This window comes from Stenella coeruleoalba (assembly GCF_951394435.1).
Source record: "Stenella coeruleoalba genome assembly, chromosome: 16".
In the NCBI taxonomy this organism is placed as follows: domain Eukaryota; kingdom Metazoa; phylum Chordata; class Mammalia; order Artiodactyla; family Delphinidae; genus Stenella; species Stenella coeruleoalba.
Genome location: NC_137162.1, coordinates 1,209,582 through 1,230,313, shown reverse-complemented (window position 1 = coordinate 1,230,313; position 20,732 = coordinate 1,209,582). Strand labels below are relative to the sequence as shown.

Genomic DNA, 20,732 nt, shown 5'->3' with positions numbered 1-20,732 from the left:
AAACCACAGAAGTACTAGAAGAAAGTGCAGGTGCAGGTTTGTAAATTGGGTGAGTATCACTTGTGCTTGGTGTTAACAGGGCACCAAGGCCAGAAACTGCCAGAAAGGAAGATCTTGATGAATCTGACCACACAAAAACTAAGCACATCCACACGGAAGAAAACTAGCAACGCAGAAAGATAAATGACTGCTCTGGGGCATGTGCCATTGTATACCAGGAACCGTGGAAAGAAACCGGGCAGCAAACATGCCAACAGGGAGCACAGGTCAGGGGTAGGAGTTGGCAATTCAGGAAGGAAGAGCACAAACGCCCCCAACATGCAAAGAAACACGTTACCAACCTCACTGGTCATCAGAGACTCGGAGCACTAATACAATCCTTTTACCTTTCAGACGGTCAAAACACAGACATCACTAACACCCAGAGGCGGTGAGGGTCGGAGAAAGAGGACTTGCGTGCGCTCCGAGGGCAGGCAAACGGGATCTCCCTCCCGGCCAGCCGCACCGGACACAGGCCCCCCTTTTCCTCTCTCCTCAGGCCCCTCCTGCCCTTCACTACATTTATTCATGTTTCCTCGTCTGCTACTGGTCTCCCCACCTCCTCCTTTGTCTGGGTACCCCACACCTGCAGCAGCCCCATCCTTTTGGTCACCGCCACGTAACAACCGTCCAGGACAGCCATGTCTCGTGCCGGGACTGCCCATCTCCAAGGGAGCTGGCCAGCGGCACCAAGCCACACTCCGTGCACACTCTTCTGACTCGTCGATGTCATTCCTAGGAAGTTATCCTAAGGAAATAATGTCAAGTGTACAAAGATGAACATACAAGGATGCTCACTGGTAAACTGTTTATGTCTTGGTGCCTGAGCCCCAGCGCCCCCCAACTGCACCCCAACAAATTCAATCTGAATTTCCGGAGGAGGCAGCCACAGTTTTTAAGAGCATCCTTTGAGTCTAGTTCACAGGGTTGAGAACCACTATTGTAAATTTAGCCAACAAAGGACGCTGCAGATCTATAGACGGCCATGACACATCGCTAAGTAAAAGACGCAGGTTGAGACAAAACCGTATTTGGAGCATGATCCCATTTCTGTATCAAAGACATAAAGAGTGTTTCTATGTGGCTGATGTGTGAGTACATTCCTAGAAAAAGGCTGGGGCAGAGGCACGTTAATAGGTCTCAGTGCTGAAATTACTGATGTCTTGGTTTTCCTATATAGAATAATTTTAGCAAAGTCTTAAACTCTTTTACAAATTTATACACTTTAATGCTTCTTAATTAAAAAAACAAAGGTTTTATAAATTTTGGAAAAGGTTATAAGACTCTGGTAGCCGAGTGTCCCGCCTTACTGCCCACCCCACCCAACACACCCAGGCCAGGCGTTTCAGCCCTCGAGGGCCCCCTTATTTCCAGTTCTCTGGGCAAAGGCAAACCTTCTCGGTGATTAGTTGCCCCCCACTAGCAAGCTAATACCATGTTAGGTTTGAGACTAGCCAGACTGCTGAGAACGGCGGGTGCCCCCCAGTTACCAGTTACTGAGCTGCTCAGCAGAAAGTGATGGAACCCCACTCAGCACCCTCGTGGGGACACCCAGACGAGAGGAACGAAGGGGCCTGCCCAGCACCCCGCAGCACTGGGGCAGGTCCCGAGCAAGGTCAACCCCTAAATCAACTGCTCCTGAAGCCCAAGGGGGGTCGCACGGGAGGAGGCATGGGGTTTCGGGAAGAGGAAAGGGGACCCTTGGTTCCGGTATGAGGAGGAAGCCCAGAGAATTCTGAACAAGCACCCAACACCTGCCAAGTAAGGACAGTGGCTCAGACACCTCAGGGTTAACAGGGAAGGGGGACATTTAAGATCCCACGTGTCATAACTCCACTTTGTAGTTGGAATCTACCTGGCACTCTGTTAAATTGCACTCTTATTTTCTCTTTTCCTTTTCTCTGCATACCAAATCTGATATATTAATTGGGTATTTTAATCTAAAAAATTCATCAGAAGGTCTCACATTGCCATGGCAACCGTGCAGTCCCAGTAAATGCACGTCCTCAGCACAGCTCTATCACCTCTTTCGGCTCACCCTGCACGGGGCCGAGGAAGTGTGGGACCCTCCCTGTCTGGGGGGACGTCTTCACACCCTGAAAGAAAGGTGGGGTGCAGCCTTTCTCCTCTTGAAAGACTGGCCTTCCGCCTTTCCAAACCCCACTCCTTCTGCCTAAATAAACCCACAGGCTTCAGGCCAAGAGCTGCACAACATTCTCTCTGCAAACACCTACTGTGATTCCCAAGTCGTGTGCGCCCTGACGATAACGTGAAAACATGGAATAAAAGTGGGACAAAGTGGCCGCCCACCTGGATCACATCCACGGCCATTGGACCAGGGCCAGGCTTGGCATCCTAATCTTACCAAACAAAGCCCAGGCAAGTCTCGTGCTGTGTTCAGTTTGGAGATGTGGCCACCATGCCCAGGGATGAGCAGGTGATGATGGGCACATGTGCTAAAGAGCGAGCACCTGTAGCCGAGCCAACAGCCCACCTTCACGAGACCAGAAGACCCGGCACCTCTGCCGTCCTGCTTCAGGCAAACGGGGACAGGGGTGGGGAGAAGGGGGTCGTGTTAGATAATTCTCAAATCCGATCGCGCGCAGCACAGCTGGATTCTGTGCTCTTGGTTCCTCCTTAACGATCCCTGGATCCTGAGACATAACACACTGTGAACAGGTAGAAAAATTCTACCTTTCAAAGCTGAAGGCAGCCACTGTGCTACCTCAATTTCTCTCTTTCTACACCACCTGCCTTGGGGAGAAAAATGCTAAGACATGAAAGAGTGGCCAGCTCTCAGCTGCCACCAGCGAGTACCGAAATCAGACATCTGATGGATTTCTCAGACGTTTTCTCATCGTGCAGCCAGAAGCTAGATGCAAATCTCCTTCCTGATTAGTTCCTAATTCACTCTGGGCTTTCTTCACTTTGATATTTACTCTAAAAACAAAAACATGTAACATAGGAAGCACTCCCAGCAGTGAGCTGTGTTCCAAAGTTAGAACACGAAGACAGGTCTCCCCAGAACACACTGAGTGGGCGTGGCTGGTCCTGGATGCCCCTCCAGCAAGTCCAGGCACCATGCCCCTCCCCGATGACCGGGGCCAGGCTCATCAGAGCCCAGGCCCCCCTGAGCAACAGGCTCTGCATCGCTGTCTGTGAGGACTGCCCACATGGCCTGCACATTCTCCAACACTGGCCTGAGGTCGTATTATTGTAATTTCCTATAATGCTTAAATTATGTATCAGAAATAAATAGCTTGGGCTCTTTCGCTGAGCTGTGCTCTAAAATTATAAAAGATCCATCCTACTTCTGCAGGCTGCCTACAAACGAAAAATGCATATTTCGACTATTTTAAGAAAATGTCAAAAAAACATCAAATGTGTCATCTTGTAGCATTTAACTTATCTGCATGACATCTGCAGAGAAGAGCTGTATGTTTGCCTGTGAAAGTATCACAGTGCCCCAGGGGCGGACACTGCACAGCCACCTTTCCCGAGGGTGCTAAGTGAAAGGGCCGTTGTCAGGCAGGGCTCCAGGAGGCGTGCCTGCAGGTCTTTCCTGCTTTCCACCAGCGTCCACCTCCGGGTCACTAGCTTTACCTGCAGGGGGACCTGAGGGCAAACTAGTTCCCAAAAGGGCAGGTCTTTGCACAAAGGCAAGCCTCCACCGCACGTCTGAGTGCAAAGGTGGGCACGCCGGCAGCCACGCGGCGCCGTCACCTACACTGAGCTCCGAGGGCCGGGCCCCCGCGCCACCTGTGGGGCAGGCATCTCCCTTCGCAAACTCGGCACACCTCACGTGCAGAGTAACAACCGAGCGCTCACACCTCGCAGAAAAGGAAAATGCAAACACAGCGCCCTCGCTACTGCGGGGGCCTTCGCGCCGACCGACCGCAGACCCTCACCCCGCAGGGACGGCCGGCCTACTCCGCCCGTCGCGCCGCCACTGGACACGGAAGACACGCGTGGGCATCGCAAGCACCGTTCGCGAGTTTCCTCGGAAACCGAGACGCCCCTGACGCCTTCCCACCGGGAGGCCTTGGTGCCCCGACCCGCAGAAATCCTCCCGCCGCGGCCCCGCTGCGAGAGCGTGCGGAGTCCCCAGACGGCGCGGGTCCCAACGCTGTCCCCGCGAGCGGCCCGGAGTCTCCGCCGCGGCCGTTCTCACCGTCCTCCTTGTCGTCAAACACCGGCCTCCGCGCGGTGGCCGCCGACATGGACGAGCCCATCCTCTTCTTCCACTTGCTCCACGGAAACAGGGGGCGCGGCTGCGCGCGGGCATCGCCCGTGTCCCTGGCCCGGGGCTGGCCGGCGGCGGGCGGCGGCGGGGCGGGGGGCGCGTCGGGGCCGGCGGGGCGCGCGCGGCCGGTGGGCGGCGAGCCGGGGGGCGCCGCGGCGCTGCTGCCCCTGCGCTCGGCGCCGCTCCTCATGGCCGGACCGGAGTGCGCGCCGCGGCCAGAGTCCGGGACATGGCCCGCCCGCCGGGCGAGGAGCAGGAGCTGGAGCGACTGGCAGCGCTCGCCTTGCGCCCCAGGCTGGGCGGTCGCGGGTCCCGGCCGCCCGGGCGGCTCCGCCGAATGCTAGCGCGCGGGGGCGGGGCCGGGGCGGGGCCGGCGGGAAGGAGTCGGGGCGGAGCGAGCGCAGGGGGCGGAGACGGGGCGGGGCCGGAGCGGGGTGCGGCGAGCAGCTACGGGTACCCGCCGCCCGCCTCAGTAGGGGCAGATGCAAAGCACGACGACGCGGCGGCAGAGACAGGAGAGAAGGAGGGGGCCCCTTTGGCCTTTGTGAACAAAGGTGGCTTGCGGACTGCTGCCGCCCGACCCGGGGAAGCCTTAAACCTCATCCTGCGGCTCTGCCCTTGGCGAGACCACGCGCGGGACTCGGGATGGGGTGGCGGGAAACGGCTGTGCGGGGGCCGAGGCCGGGTCGGTGTCAGGACGCGCAGCCCCACGGTCCCGGGTCCGGCGCCGATACCCCCAGGCGGCTGCACCGCCGAGTGAGGGACGGAGGTGGCGGGGCGGGGTCGGGCCCGGTGCGCGAGCTCCTCTCCGGTCGGCCGGCCCAGAGCCTGACAGCGAGCGCGCGCGCACACGCACGCACGGGCGCGCCCGGGGTCACGGCTACGCTGGGCACACGCGCCTGCGCTCTCGGGGTACCCTTGGTTGGGTCTCCAGTCCGGCCCTCAGTGTAGTCCGCCCGGCACGGTTCCCGAGCGGAAGCCCTTGGCGACGGTCCGCGCCTCAGGCCGCCCGGGGACCTTGTACAGCGTATGGGGGTGGGGGGTGTGGTCCGAGGCGCGATTTGACCTCGATGCGCCTCCCGACATTCGATTGGCCAGGAGGGACCTCGCGGATAAAGCGCTCTGCACAGCCAACGACCCAGGAGAAGACTCTCAGTACCGCCCAGCTCCCTGCGCGTAATACTTTTTCACTGAAGAATTGTTTTGTTATGAGTTGTCTTAGACTTTTGGAAGCCTTTGCCTCCTTAGGTTCTGCCCGCAGAGCTGGCGGTTCCTTCCTACCCCAGGAAGTCCTGAAAGGGCCTTCCGCTGCCCCACCATGACAGAGGACCACCCACCCGGCTTGCAGGCCAAGGCACCAGGCCCTGCGGGTCTCTCCCGCCACCGCCCGTCCCTCCGTGGACATCTTTCAGCCACCCTGGGCTCTGTCCTGCCCTCGCAGCCCCTCACCTGGCTCGCCCCCCCCTCAAGTAGTGGCACTCAGTCTTGGCTGTTCCCGCTTCCCGTCCACTGCCCGAGGTAGAACTACGCTTGTCCCCGACCCCACCTTTGAAATTCAGTGGAGCCCCTTGACCACTGTGGCCTGCTTGACCAATGAAATGTGGGCAGAGGTGAACTGTGTCATTTCTGAGCCACACTTCAGGAGCCAGTGTCCAGACTGGCCATACGTGCCCCCCTGGCTAAGAGGGAGTCCCCATCACTTGGGGACCACCTTCCAACCAGCAGTGGATGCACAGAAAAAGGGAGAAATCGGCCACTGTGGGAAGCCCTCGAGATTTGGGAGGTGTATTTACCGCAGCATAACCGGGCCGACTACCACCTGCCGTGCATCCAGTCTTGAGTTAAACTCCGGGGAGGCAAGTTCCCTGGGCTCTGGGCTCCCAGGCTGGGCTCAGCCTCCTTATGCTGAGCTGCAGCCGCTCTCGGAACATGGCTCCCTCCTACCATTGCCCTCTCCCAGTCAGCACGTTGAAGGCACCCAGCTCAGCGCCGGCACAGAGGAGGGGCTCTGTAGCCATCCTTCCGGGGCAGCAGCGAGTGAAGGAATGTTTCTGAAGACGGTGGGGGGGGGGGGCACCGAGGCAGAGTGTCACCCCAGGCAGGCTGAGAGCAAGGGGTGCAGAGTGGGCAGGAGACAGAGCAAAGGCCAGGAGCTGCCTCACCCGAGAGCAGACCAGGCTGCCATACTCCACCGAGGGCCACTGTGAAGTTCTAGGGGCCTGGGAGGGACTTACCTGTGAATGGGGAGGGGGCAGTGAGGCCAGCAAAGTGTCCCTGTGCCCAGGGGTGCCCACAATGATCAGGAATTTCAGCAGGGTGAGGACAGGGGCTTCTCCATCCTGTGCCAGTGACAGGGGACTGTCAATGACTCAGTAACCAGATAAACGTGTCCACGACACCCAGCACATGGGAGCGCCCACACAGGATCGTGGGCAGTGCGCGATCACAGGACTGCTGCAGCTGGGGCGGTCGGCAGGGGTCCGAGCAAGTGACCTTGTGAAGGCCTGGGGCCCAGGAGCTGTGATGACACTGTCCCTGAGATTGAAATGAGAGTGTGTGCGAGGGCAGAAAGTGACCAGTGTCTCTGGCGGACGGCGAGTGCCCACTTAGGGCATGTGCAGAACAGCAGGGGTCTGATTTGTATTCAAGGCTCAAGCCCTGTAAACACAAACACAAACGCGCGTCAACCCATAATTCATCCAAAAAGCCAAGCTTCCTGAGAGGGTGCGATCGTTGGCAGTCTCCAGTTTCCATGTGTGCTTTGTCCAATAGCATCATTCTGAAATTAACACGCTGCCTGCACCTTTGTAAATAGTCCTGTTTTTAAACTCCCTTCAGATTGCCCAATTTGAATGTGCTGTTTCCTGCTGGGAAACATACCAGAACTGGCCCCAGGAAACAGGAAACAAGCTCAAATGGGATTCCGATCCTGAGTTGCTCACTTATGTGGGAAACCATGAGTCCCCTTCCCAGCAGGAAATGGAAAACCAGGTCATCCCTGGCTGCGGTGCCATCCGACTTAGCCCTGGTGGGACATGGGACAAAGTACATGTGGAAGCAAGGACGTGGGGAGCCAGGTGCTGGGTGGCTGGGTGGCTTGGTGATGGTATTGATTCTCGGGGTCATGGGGCTGCCTGGCTTCCGATGACTCCAGAGAGCATGAATGGGGAGAGGAAAATGCTCAGTGGAGAAGAGGAGCCCCACGGCTGCTGGGAAGGAATCCTTCCTCTCTGTTGTCATGGTACCAGGACTGAAGCACAAACTTCCCGCTTAACTCCATGAGGCTCCTAGTGTGTCAGTTCCCAGGGCTGCTGTGACAAAGGACCACAGACTTATGGGTGAAAACAACAGAAGTGTGTTTTCTCCCCATTCTGGAGGCCAGAAGTCGGAAATCAAGGTGTCAGCAGGGGTGGTCCCTTCTGGAGGTCCTGAGACGTCTCTCCCAGCTTCTGGCGGCTCCAGGAAGTCCTTGGCATCGCTCGGCCTGCAGAGGCATCACCCCAAGCTCTGCCTCCATCATCACATCGTCTTTCCATCTGTGTGTTCTCCTTTATCAGGACATTTGTCATAGGATTTAGGACTCACCTTAACGCAGGATGATACCTTCTTGATTTCTTTAACTTAATTACCCTCTTTCCAAGTAAGGTCACATTCACAGGTTCTGGGTAGACATATCTTTTGGGGGGCCACCACTAAACCCACACTACAGTCCACCGTCTGGTCCCCCCAAATCTAAGCCTATTCCATGCGCAGAATACATTCACCGCATCCCAGCATCCCCAAAATCTCACCGTTAGAGCTTCAACTCTAAGTCCAAAATCTCATCTAAATATTATCAGCTCAGAAGTCCCAAGTCCCACCATTAAATCAGGTCTGGGTGAGACTCCGGGTATAAGCTACCCTACAAAACACCTCTCGTGACCATCCCACCTCACAGATGAAGGAAAGAAGGCCTGGGAGGCAAGTAACTGCCCAAGTTCCCAGCTGGAGCGTGGGAACGGCGCTGTTGACATCCAAGAACGACCCCCAGGCTCAGGCTTGAGCAGGAATGGGTGTTAGGACTCCCCCCCGCCCCGCACCCAGTAGACAGACAGCAGACGCTTGGTTCTGCGCCCGCCCCCACTGCAGCCCTTCTTTTGCTGTGTAGCAGGATGCAGACAAAGGGACGCACGCAAAATATAAACGTTCTGGGAACTCCCTGGCGGTCCAGTGGTTAGGACTATGAGCTTTCACCGCCGAGGGCCTGGGTTCGATCCCTGGTCAGGGAACTGAGGTCTCGCAAGCCACGCAGGGAGGAAAAAAAAAAAAAAAAAAACCTTAAAAAAAGTACAAATGTTCTGAAGTGTAAGAATGAAATAGCCCTTAGCCGCCACCCAACTCACCAGCAACCCCGCCCTCTGCCCAAGCCTGGACTGAGGGACCACCTGTCCTTGGACCTCCACTGCATTGGTTCCTGGGGCTCTGCTAACAAAACCTGCAGAGCAGGCAGTTAAATCACAGAAATTTATTTTCTCACGGTCTGAGGCTGGAAGTCTGACATCAAGGAGTCAGTAGGACTGGTTTCTCCTGAGGCCTCTCTCCTTGGCTTGCAGACAGTCGTCTTCTCCCTGTGTCCTCATGAGGTCATCCCTCTGTGTGTCTGTGTCCTAATTTCCTCTTCTTATAAAGACACCAGTCACACTGGATGAGGGCCACTCAATGACCCCATTTAATATTAGTCACCTCTTTAAAGACCCTATCTCCAAATAAGTCATATTCTGAGGTACTGGGGGTCAGGGATGGGATTTGAGGGACACAGTTCAGCCCATAACACCCACCAGGTGCACCCCACCTCCTGCTTCCCCCGGCTCATATTATGGGCCAACTCGTCTCTTGATTTTTGGTTTTAGAATCTTATCATTCACATTTGCAGCTGATCATTTAGTTTTGCTGGTATGAAAAGCATTTCACGCTCTATGAAGTCTCCTGGAATTTGCTTTTTCTGTCAAAAGCTGTTTCTAAGATTCATTCTTGTTGTTGTGAGTAGCTATTGTTGGTTCATTTCATGGCTTTCTCTTTCTTGGCCTTTGGGGTCCTTCCCAGGTTTTGCTAAAATGAGTGAGGCTGCTGTGAATGTCTCTGCCCACGTGTCCTGATGAGACTCCAGAGGGGAACGGTGGGGGTCACTGCACGTGGGGATCCAGCCCGACAGGAGAGCAGGCTGCTCTCCCAGATGCCCCAAGTTCCGGTGGACACCCTGACAGAAGAATGAGCTACGGGCATGAACACAGGTGTTCCCAGACTTCTTCATTTTTGCCAACTGAGCAAGGGTAAAACAGTATCTCATTTCAGATAAAACTGTATTTCCCTGCTAGCTGGTAAAGTGGAGCATCTTTTTATATCTTTATTGGCCATTTTTTTTTCTCTCCTGGGAGTTGTTGGTTCATATCTCTTGCCTATTAATCTAAATGTAACTATTGTCTTAAGCTTTTTAAAATTGAATTATAGGAGTTCTTTATGTATTCTGCATGTTAATCCTCATTGGATTATATATTGTGGATACTAATCTTTATTGGATATGAGAATTGCCAATAACTTCTCTCATTTGGGGCTCAACTTTTAATTTTCCTTACGGTATCTTTTAGATAAACAAGAGTACTTTTAATGTAGTGAATTTATCAACATCTGTTTTTATGGTTAGTGCTTTTATATCCTGTTTAAGAAATCCTTTCTTAGCCTAAGAATAAAATAAAATTCACCCATATTTTGTTCTAAGAACGTATATAGAATAAAGTCTAGTTTCGACATACAGCATACATGCAGAAAATATTCCTCACTCCCTTGTTCGTGGAAGGGTTGTTCTGAATGGCATCACCTGCCATGACCACAGCAGAAATCCAAAGTGATCATTTTACAACAAGGCGGGCCTTATGTTAAAATCAGTGTGAAAGTCTTCAGTGGCTCTTGTAGCTGACACTTCGGGTTGCCTGCTCAGCGACCAGTCACCCCTTTCCTCACTCCTATCAGTACCTCCATTTGTTTTCCGGTATCGTGGTGGCTGTGCGATGTGTCAGTGTGTATAGGCTGAACTACTTCTCCAGAATCCTCTTTCCTGCAGGTTTCCTAACTCGGCCCCAAGGGGCACTGTGCGTGAGATTTGGGGGGTAAGGGGGTGCAGTGAGGTAGCAGCTGTAATGATTTTATACTTGGACGGCCAGGGCAGGGGCCCAGGTGTGGCTGCAGCTCGCACACAATGTCCTTTCTCTGCCAGCTCACCTCACTGGTTGGGGGCAGGCGTGCAGCTAGTCTGTCTCCCCGAGTCTTTTAGCTTCTCCAACTCCTGGGCTGGGTGTGTGTGTGTAGTTCTGTGACCATCGGTGCCACATGATCCATCCATCCTCGTGGGTTCCAGCTTGGGCTCGCTGGTCCCCCCTTTACCTCCACCTTCCCTTCCTGAATACCTGCCCTGCACACTTCAAGCTGCAGCGTCAGGCGGAGGGCAGCAGCCTTCAGAGATTGTCCAACCAGCCTCCGCAATGGCAAAGGTCAAATCCCTTAATGACGTCATCCTCTAGCGGCTCGCCGCCTGACTGATAAGAGGTATGCAGACCCTCTACCTGAGTGCTTGAGAAGGTGGGGGGGGGGGTCCAAACCCACAGAGAAATCCTGATTGGTCCGAGCCCTGTGGTGGTCTCATTTCCTTTCTGCTGATTGGTCTAGGTAGCCGAAGCGATTCCGGCCAGATCTCAGAGGCAGTTACTGGGGGCTTCCTTCTCCTCCCGGGTGATGGGCGTCCGAGTGACGACTGCAACCGGGACAGCCATCCTGTGACCCCCAAGAAGACGTAGGTCTGCCTGCTGCAGACGGGAAGGTATAAAACGGGAAGGACTTTCAAGTTCTTGACGCCAGATGGTCAACTTGAAATGCGAGCCTTCCCGTGGGTAACCTGCGGTCCCCCGAAGAGCCCACCGGCAGGTGCCCCGCCGCCCGCTCCGCAGAGGCGCGCGCTCGCGCATCACGACACTCCGGGCCTCGGCACACATGTCCCCTTCGTCCGGAACGCTCAACCTCTGTGTGTGTCACCGACTGCCCGGCAGAGGAGGTCGCGGGCGGCGCGCCAGCGCTGCGGCGCTGCGGGTCCGGGCGGACCGCTGGAGTCTGGATGAGTGCCACGTGCGCAGGCGCACCAGACGCCCCGCGCGCCCCGCGACTGCGCGCCTTCCGCCCGGCTTGGCGCCTGCGGGCCCCCGTAAGGCTGGGCGTCTCCATAGCGACCGCGTGGGGCCGGCAGCTTCCGCTGCTGGACTGCCGCACTCGGCGCCCGGGCCGTGCGGGCGTCGGGTGGGCTGGCGGGTGCCGAGGGTGAGGCAGGGCTGCGGGCCCGGCGTCGGGGTCGGGGGCCCCTCGAGAGAGGCTGGGGCACCGGGTGATGGGGAGCGAGGGGCGGGCCGGGAGCGGGGGCGCATCCCGAGAGGCTGGGGGCACCGCGGGCCTGTGGGGTGCGGAGCTGCGGGGCCTCGAGGGCGGCCCGGCGCGGTGGAGAAACCGGGGAGGGCGCCGGGACCCAGAGCCGCCTCCCCGACCCCACGGAGCCCGCTCCGCCCGCTTTTAGGCCCTGTGGTTTTGCTCTCGGTCCTGAGGCCTTCTTTCTGTTCAGAGGTTTGCGGGAGATTGAAGCCTCTCTCCCTCTAAAACACTGAAAAGGACCCCAGGGGAGGCCCAGGGTCTCCAGGGAGCGCAGGCAGCCTGCGGTGGGTTCGCCCCCCCACTCGTTAATTGCTTGACCTTTGGGCGGTTCCTCGTGTTCCCCATCCCTAAAATGGAGGGAGGGAGACGCACACACGTTTCCCAGGTGTTGGCTATCGAGAGGCTTTTTAACATCTTTATTGGGGTATAATTGCTTTACAATGGTGTGTTAGTTTCTGTTTCATAACAAAGTGAATCAGTTATACATATACATATGTTCCCATATCTCTTCCCTCTTGCTGTCGAGAGTTTTGTATCAATGAGCGAAGGCTTCTGAGCCCTGAAACATTCCAGTGTTGGTTGTTATTGCCGGATAAATCGGGAATTAAACACGGACGTGTGCCTCACCGAATGAGGTTCTGGTGAAATACAGTTCTTAAACTTTGTGTCGAGCAAAACCATTGTTGAACAAGTAAAATTCAAGGTTCTAGTTTGACCGGTTCCCACCCCCAGCCTAATCTGGGTGCTAGCCAGACCCAGCGCTGATCGCTGAGTCAAAGCGGTAACCTGAGCTGTCAGGATTCTCCGTGGAGCGGAACACTAATGGAAATGCCACAGAACCGCGGGGCAAATAAGAAAGTGCGAACTTAGGAACCCCGCTGCATTTAGGGAAAGGATACACTAGCTTGTGCGCTTTGAAATCTTCTGACTTGTTTTCATCCCTAAAATAGCCATTGCATTTTCCAGGAATTAAAAGTCAAATCTTGGGACTCCATGGTGCAAAGGAGGAGCAGAACATTTTAATCTGAACCTTCTTGCAGTCCAGTTTGTTTTACAGAAGTCGGTTATGATACTGATTATTAGAAACAATGGTCTTTGTAAGCAAACACAAATCTGCCATGAGCTAGACAGTGAGAGTGTGCCCGTGTACCTAGTTGTTGCTGCATCTCCCCTCCCTGTCTGCAGGTGACTCCAGACCCGGGAGGATGAGCGGTGGTCCCCGGAGGATTGCTTCCTCCTGGCTGACGGATGGAGGGATGCAGCTCCTGCAAGGCTGCCTGTGGGGCTGCTGATCCCGGAGAGCGGCGCTGGGCAGGCTGGGAGCAAACCTGCGTCCCCCTCCAGGGAGGCTCACGAGGGTGTCAAGGGGGTCATCCTCTCTTCATCAGTTTTAGACTTGAGTCACAGTGGTCTTCACCATTTAGGAGCGATCTTTAAAGTTCTCAACCTCGGAGTGAGTGGGGCACCTCTGGGGCATGGTACGTATGTGCGACATAGCCGTGATTGAAGGCTCTTCTTACGTGCAGTTTTCTTTTAGAGAGAAATTCGAGAATGAGATAGAGGAGGGTTAACTTGGGGTTTTGTGTGCTGCTCTGATGTCCTCTGATGTCACAGATGATGAAAACTCTGATGTCCTCTCCTGGGTTTGGGGGGGCGACTTGCCGAAAACACCCTTGGCCTCTTAATCAAAACACAACACCCCTAAAATAAGTGCAGTAGAAACTGTCACACACAGCTTTGCAGATGTCACAGGCTTGACTCTACCGGTGCCTCTGGTGCCTTCACCAGGTCCGGCCCTTGCCTGCTTAAGATCTAGTGGGTCTGTCTCCTCCCGCGATTTCTAGAACAAGGTTCCATCACACAGCCTTGAGGGGAGACGGGCAGGGGCCCTCACCAGCAGTTCTCTCACTGCACAGCAGTCACGTAATTTCCTTAAACTTCATCATGTCCTCACCTGGAAGATGGGAATGAGAATCTATTTATGGGTTATTAGGGGAATTAAATGATAAGCATATAAGGCACAGTGTCCTCAGCATGGTACACACACCCATGCATTGCACTGTTACCCTGTTGATTGACGGTTTTGAGTGCTTTTACAAAAGCCGTGTACTTAGATTTTAAGTAGCTACTTAGTTTATTAACCCCGTTTGTGTTGCGCACCCTGTTTTTCCCGTCAGGCGAGCCCTGGTCTTGCGGTCTCGTCTCTTAGCACTGCCCTCCATGAGTGATTACTGGGCCATCCTGTAATGCACCACTTTTAATGAAGCAAATGCTCTCAGCTCTGAACAAGGAACCCAACAGTGTCATGCATAAAGAAAGAAGGAGGACATTCCAGAGCCTTCTTCAGGCTTAATGAAGAAACTTTGTTTATGCTTCTCAGAAAACAGAGACGTCAATATACATTTTACTACCATGGCAACAAATCACTGAGTGAGGTGACCACGCAGAGTGGTGGACTTCTGGGGGTTACGGGTGCATTTTGCAGCCATAGCAACACTCTCTGGAGCCACCATTATCACTTCCAGAGACCCTTGTGATCAGGGAACACTGACCCTCATCTTCACACGGCCTCACAGAACCGAGGAGGGAGGACGGGCTCGTGTGATGCAGTCAAGCCGGCCCCTGTGGGGCGACGGCAAATGCTAGCTTGTCTCTGAGATTTCCTTTTCTGGTGTTTACCAGGATCTGCGGCTTCAGCGCTGGGGCTGAGAGAGCAAGAGCCTGAAGCTGACCTGGCGGCCAGGCCAAGAGTGTCCCGGCGCGAAGGCATCCCCACACTGTGTCCAGTCGCCACTCACTCCCCAGAGGCTGCGCCCGCCGCCAACAGCGAGCGACGGTGCCGCATCTTAGCTGCTCGGGGATTGTGTTCTCAGCATATTTGTGGAGTGTGCTTTCTAGCCGGTGTTTCTCAAGTTTCTGCCTTAAACTTGAAGGGACTTGGAAGGTGGTCTTGGCAGCAGAGTTGGGAGCTGAGAAACTGGTGGAAAAGGAGCGGCCTGCTGGCGCCACGTGCTGTGCTCCGCGGGCTTTAATAGAGCAGCGCAGTCATGACGACCGGTGCTTACCTGCACCCCTGTGTGCCAGGCGCTGCTCGCTTGCTGCACCCGGAACAGGCCAGGCCTCTGGAGCACAGAGAGTTCGGGAACTCGCTCTAGGTCACACAGCTCATAGATTTTCGAAACCTAGATTTGAACCCAGGCAGCTTGGCTTCCAGACCAGTGCCCTTAACGCCTACACTCTGCTGCCCTGGTAAATAGAGACACGTAAATACATACGTGTGTATAGTATACGTGATCATGTAAATCTAGGCAGCGTGTATCAACAGCATTAGAGAAGGGATGTCTGTGTCACCCACAGTCCTGCCGCGCTGTGACTGTAAAGTCGTACTTGCACGTATCGCGGGGGGAGGGTCAGCGTGCGTGCGCCCTGTCCTCCCCCCTTCGTACTGTCCTGTCTTATTTACGATCCGACCTGAGGGCCCACCGCGTGACGTATCAGACTTCCTGACGTGATGGTTACTGGCTGTTGCTGTGCGGCCGTTGCTACCACAGAGGACGCCAGAGCTAACGCAGCGTGTGTGTTCTTTGGTTTCCTTTTCGGTGTCTCCTTGCATGAGAACCAAGGCCCGGGCGTGGCTCCTGCCCTCGTTCTCTGGGCAGCGTGGGCCCGGGAGGGAGAATAGGATTCAGATGCCCTTGGGGATGAAGTTGGATGTTAAAGGATAGTTGATGGGAGAGGTGTGATGTGTGCCAGCCGGGCGAGACGCAGCGTCTCCAGGCCGGGAAGCCACTCTAGCAGCTGCGCGGTGAGGCCTGGCCTCGTTTTCCTGACACTTGTGTCTCCCGTTTAAACGATTTAAGGATGAATGTTGTGGGTTTTCTTTGAACTTGGCATGTATGACTACAGTCACCAGTGGAAGCGCTTTGAGGATGCGGCATGTTTTAAATTTAGTTGTTTGACAAAAACATTCTCTCTTTCTCCCCGTGGCAGCAATCGCCCCGTCAGCGGAACGCCCTCTGCACGGTTCCTAAGCGCTTCTCTCAGGGGCTGCCTAACCTCACCTGGCTGCACCTCCGCTCTAATGGGATCACAGCGCCGCCTCCTGGGGTCGGCTGCCACAAGTGAGTTGCACGTTTCTTTTCCCAGGTTAGGAGGTCACCATCATCTCCTTCAAATGCCCGAGTGCCTGTTCTTTGGCTGCCTAACCACACCCCACCCCACTGAGTGTCGACTTTGGAGCAGAAGCGTGTAATGGCGTTTTCAAAGCCAGCTCGGAGGTGCGGTGGCTGCAGGTGCCAAATGCACCTGTACGGTTATAGTTTAGGACGTGGAGCGCCGCGGAGCACGCCGGTGCCACAGCGCCTCTGCTGGGTGGTCCACGCGGCTTCTGCAGCCGGTTCCACCTCTGACTCCCTCACGTGAAGCTGCCTGAAGGGTCAGAAATACCGTACTGAAGAACCTAGGGGTAAGACGGGAATAAAGACACAGACCTACTAGAGCATGGACTTGAGGATGTGGGGAGGGGGAAGGGTAAGCTGGGACAATGTGAGAGAGTGGCGTGGACATGTGTACACTACCAAACGTAAGGTAGACAGCTAGTGGGAAGCAGCCGCATAGCACAGGGAGATCAGCTCGGTGCTTTGTGACCACCTAGAGGGGTGGGATAGGGAGGGTGGGAGGGAGGGAGGCGCAAGAGGGAAGAGATATGGGAACATATGTATATGTATAACTGATTCACTTTGTTATAAAGCAGAAACTAACACACCATTGTAGAGCAATTATACTCCAATAAAGATGTTAAAAAACAAACAAAAAAAAACAAACAAAAAAAGAAATACTGTCCATGAATTAAACCAGCGGCTTTGCTCCCAAGGGCCCGTGTGTAACTGCGCTGGTTCCTGGTAAATAATGAGTCATTCTTCCTTTCTGGGAAAATCAGAAACCCCAGAGCAAGCTCTGTGCCATCCAGCCACAGTCCTGCCACTCCGATGCCGGGCGTCTCCTACCACTCCCACTCTAGAACTGGGGCCAAGCTGCCTACCCCCTTCACCCGCCCCTCCCAGCAGCCACAGGTCAGCCGGCACCCCCCAGTCCTGGAGCCACATGCAGCGTGAGGCCACCCCACTCTCCTGGCCCCTGTGCCTCAGTGCCCAGTCCTTCTATGCCAGCTTCTTAACCTTTAGGAAACCTCATGACGTGAATTTCAGACACGCCTTTAACATTAGTGCACGCTGGGCAGAGGGAAAAGCATGTGCAAGGACCATGAGGTGGCCGTGTCCTTGGGCATGGGAGGGGCAGCAGGGAGGCCATGTGGTGGAACAGAGGAGGGAAGGGGCTGGAGGTGCCTGCAGAGGCAGTCGACCAGAGCTGGTAGGCGCGATCGGTAGTTTGAATTTCATCGCGAAAGAGGCAGGAAGTCACAGACGGTTTGAAGGGAGGGACGGGGCTTTAAGATCACTCTGAAAGGAGGGGTGAGTGTGCCGCAGCGTGGCCAGTTAGGCTGCTGCAGCTGTCTACGCAGGAGAGCCGGGGGATTCAGGTGGGATGGACGGCGTGGGAGGAACAGAGGGGTCCAAGGGTGACCCCCTTCCTGCTAGAGTCATTGCAGCCCCTGTGAAATGGCAGAGTAGAGGCGCAGAGGCCCTTCACTTGCCTGAACTATTGCTCACTGGCTTTAAAAGTATGTTTAAAGAAGTGAGTATTTTGCCTGTGTAACAGCGAAAACCCCCGTGCGCCATCCGTGCCTTTTCAGGCTCTGCAGGGAAGCAGCTAGTTTCTGTTGACAAGTGGGTGTCTCCGGCAGGGTGGGGACACCCCCGGGAGCTGTCTTCCTGGAGCTCCCGGGCCTTCCTGGACCCACTGGGTCGGCGCCTGGTTGCCTAGAGCAGTGTCCTCAGCTCTGGCCAGTGCGTCTGCCAGCGGCAGTGTGACAGGCAGCCATGCCTTCTCTGCTTCCACCTGGTCCCCGCCAGCGCGACCCGGTGGCCCCAGGCGTCTCTGAGTGTGTGTCAGGGAGGCTTGGGGGGGCTCCGCTCTTCACGGGGAACTGGGCTGGCGTGTCGAGGGCAGTCTCATGCTTCTGGTCCATGGCTGTCTTAGCAAAATGGCACTCAGTTCTGGAGAGTAATTGCACCTCGAAGGATAAAAACTAACTAGGGCTTGTGCTCATAAGCACTATTCTTTATTCTAAAATAAATACATGGTCTCAAATTTTGGAATTCTTTGACTTTGCCAGTCAAAGCCACCTGCGTAATGTTGTCTAAGATACAATTTTGCGTGTGATTTATAACCAGTTATATCATTAAAATTAGATCAGCTTGCTAAAGAGCTGAAACATTCATTAGAAATTTTAAGTAATTATGGGCTTATTGAAAGCCTTAAACTTTCCAAAAAGCCTAATTAAAACAATGCCAGAGGGCTTCCCTGGTGGCGCAGTGGTTGAGAGTCCGCCTGCCGATGCAGGGGACACGGGTTCGTGCCCCGGTCCGGGAGGATCCCACATGCCGCGGAGCGGCTGGGCCCGTGAGCCATGGCTGCTGAGGCTGCGCGTCCGGAGCCTGTGCTCCGCAACGGGAGAGGCCACAACAGTGAGAGGCCCGCGTACCGCAAAAGACAAACAAACAAGCAAACAAACAAACAACGCCAGTGTTCACATTCTTCCCCCTCAGTGTCTTGGATGTGTCAGCTTGCTAGCAGGGAGAGGAGGTTTACAAAGGCCCATCAGTATACGTGCTTCCTTAGGCAAGCGACCCCAGGCCAGTATATAATGTGTGGCGTTCAGTTGAAAGTCCGTGAAATGCAATAATCAGTGGTTTACTGATAGTATTTGTGAATTTATCACTTAAAAGTGTGCACAAGAATATTCTAATGTATTATTATATAAGGTGGAAAAATCCCCTGTACACTTTCAGGTTCATAGTTGGCTAACATGCCCCCCCCCCCCAAACAAACAAACAAGTAGACAAACAAGCGGGCTGGAACATCCTTGGCTTTGAGAAAGGCGTGTTGGAAGGTCCAGGGTACGTGGCTGCCTGCACATCCTGTTGAAGAATCTTAGAAGAGCAAACGCCGTCCTCCTTGCCTATTTTTGTATTAGCGAAATTAAAAGGGGACTAAACCAAAACCAATACGTTGAAGTAACGATGTTTAACTAATTTGCCTTTGTGTTTACCAAGGAAAGTTTAATTCCCCAAGTTTACTTCTTAAAAACTTTAAATAATAGGAAAATCCAAGACAGTAAAGGGAAAGAGAATTGTCTGCTCCTCAGGTAATCCGATTTTCCTTTAGGGCTGCCAGTCAAAAAGTTAAACTTGGTTTAAATGAATACTTACTAGAGCTCTCAATTCTGTGTCTGTGAAACTATATTTTCTCCTTTCACATCTTGGGGACTCTGGTCAGTGTGGTGTTGAATTTTAATTTTTTCACCTTCCAAGGAAATGAGACGCGAGACCGTCCCTCCCTCTAGCTGGAGCGTCATTTGCTGATGGGGTCTGCAGGGGGCTGTCTGTCCGAGGAACGTTTTTGGGGAAGGAAAGCTGAGGATGTGGGTACAGGTTAGCCTGCATTCCAGGCCACTCTGCTCCCCATTGGTCTCCCAGGGCTGCTCAGGGCATGGAGTGTCACGCCCAGTGACAGAGAAGGCAGGCGGAGCTTCTCTGTCCCTCCGGGGCTGTGAGGTCCTCCCCCATGAGACCGCAGCTGTGTCTGCTGCAGGGCAGGTGTGCGGGGCGCCAGACTGTCCCTGGCGATTAAATAGTGCCTCGCCCCGAGGATTCCTCAGTCTCTCGGTGAAGCCTGGGTGGAGCAGGGCGGGAGACGGGCGTCCTGCCTCTGCCCGGACGCCCAGGAGAAGGGGCCGTCACACCCCTTGGCTGAAACACTGAATGAGCCAGGGCATTTGAAGTCTTTTTACATCCCTGAAAGCAACAGAGAAAGAGAAAATGATCGTTAATAACGACGGAGCCCTGATGAAATGTGGAAAAGCAAAAGCAGCTGAACAAAAGGGGCGACACAGAGTTTAATGTGAACCATTTATCGTCCGTTGTCGTTCAGTTCGTAAAGTTTTATTGGACATCTTCTACCTGTCTATGATACGTCTTTTGCCAAACCTTGTAAGGGATATTAATAGCTATTAAGTGACAGAAGAGCTCCCTGGTCAAATACTGGGAGAAACACCCCTTCACCATGTTTCCTGGCTTTGAGACTTCAAAGAGGCCTTAGTGTGCGAATTCTTCATCTCTAAGCAGAGCAGATACTCTGTCTCCTGGACATCCTTCCGTGACTATTCTCAGGCAGGGCGATTGTGCCCCAGTGGACGTTGGCATCATCTGGAGATCTTGTGGTTTTCACAGCTTGGGGGTGGGGGGCATCTAGTGGGGTGAGGCCAGGATGCCGCTAAACACCCACCGGGCACGGGACGGTCCCCCCAACAAAGAACTGCCTGGTCCCAAGTGTCCGCAGTGCTGAGGCCCAGAGCCTGGCCAGATGCTGAGACGTGGAGTCTATTTGCTGGTGGGGGCAGAGCATGGGGTAAACGTCTGCATTGAAGCCGCTCCCTTAAAGAGAAGACAGATGAAGAAATTTGATGGTCATTTGATTTTCTGCTTTTAAATTACATATTTTTTGTTTTGTTTTAAAGGCATTTGAAAACTTTGCTTTTAGAAAGAAATCCTATCAAGATGTTACCTGTGGAGCTGGGTAAGTGCTAAAACAATAAAATAAAAGATAGTTTTAAACGCGGCCTTCTGCAGTTACCAGACCTGTAATGCAAATTCAGGCCTGACCCAGCAGGGAAGCCCAGCCGATGCTTTAACTCCCTTCCACGCCATCCTTCTGCCCCTGAGACAACACAGATCCGATCGCAAGAGCTGTTGCTGCTATGACGTGTGTCCTACACGTGAGCACAAGGTACGAACAATGCAAACGCGGAGCCCTGTACCTGCTGCTCAAGGAAGACCAGCATCAGGCCTTTGTGGACCCAGGTGTGCTCGTGAGTCCACCTGCC

At 54.4% G+C, this 20,732-nt stretch overlaps 2 protein-coding genes across 3 annotated transcripts in view; one reads left to right on the top strand and one right to left on the bottom strand.

The window, feature by feature from the left end:
• The window catches only part of STK32C (serine/threonine kinase 32C), an 80,734-nt gene extending 76,182 nt beyond the window's left edge, over nt 1-4,552 (bottom strand). For both annotated transcript variants that reach the window (XR_013824336.1, XM_079900605.1), the window contains exon 1: nt 4,211-4,552. Coding sequence is in view for 1 of the 2 variants with exons in the window: in XM_079900605.1 (XP_079756731.1) it covers nt 4,211-4,472 (262 nt within the window). In the remaining variant the exon portion in view is untranslated. The remainder of the gene's footprint in view (nt 1-4,210) is intronic.
• An 8,123-nt stretch (nt 4,553-12,675) lies between these two features.
• LRRC27 (leucine rich repeat containing 27) overlaps nt 12,676-20,732 on the top strand; it is a gene marked incomplete at its 3' end in the record, with an annotated part of 28,138 nt that continues 20,081 nt past the window's right edge. Inside the window, 5 exon segments of the mRNA XM_079900022.1 lie at nt 12,676-13,021; nt 13,023-13,206; nt 14,411-14,742; nt 15,719-15,849; nt 20,367-20,425. Coding sequence (XP_079756148.1) covers nt 12,977-13,021; nt 13,023-13,206; nt 14,411-14,742; nt 15,719-15,849; nt 20,367-20,425 — 751 coding nt within the window. The 5' untranslated portion in view covers nt 12,676-12,976.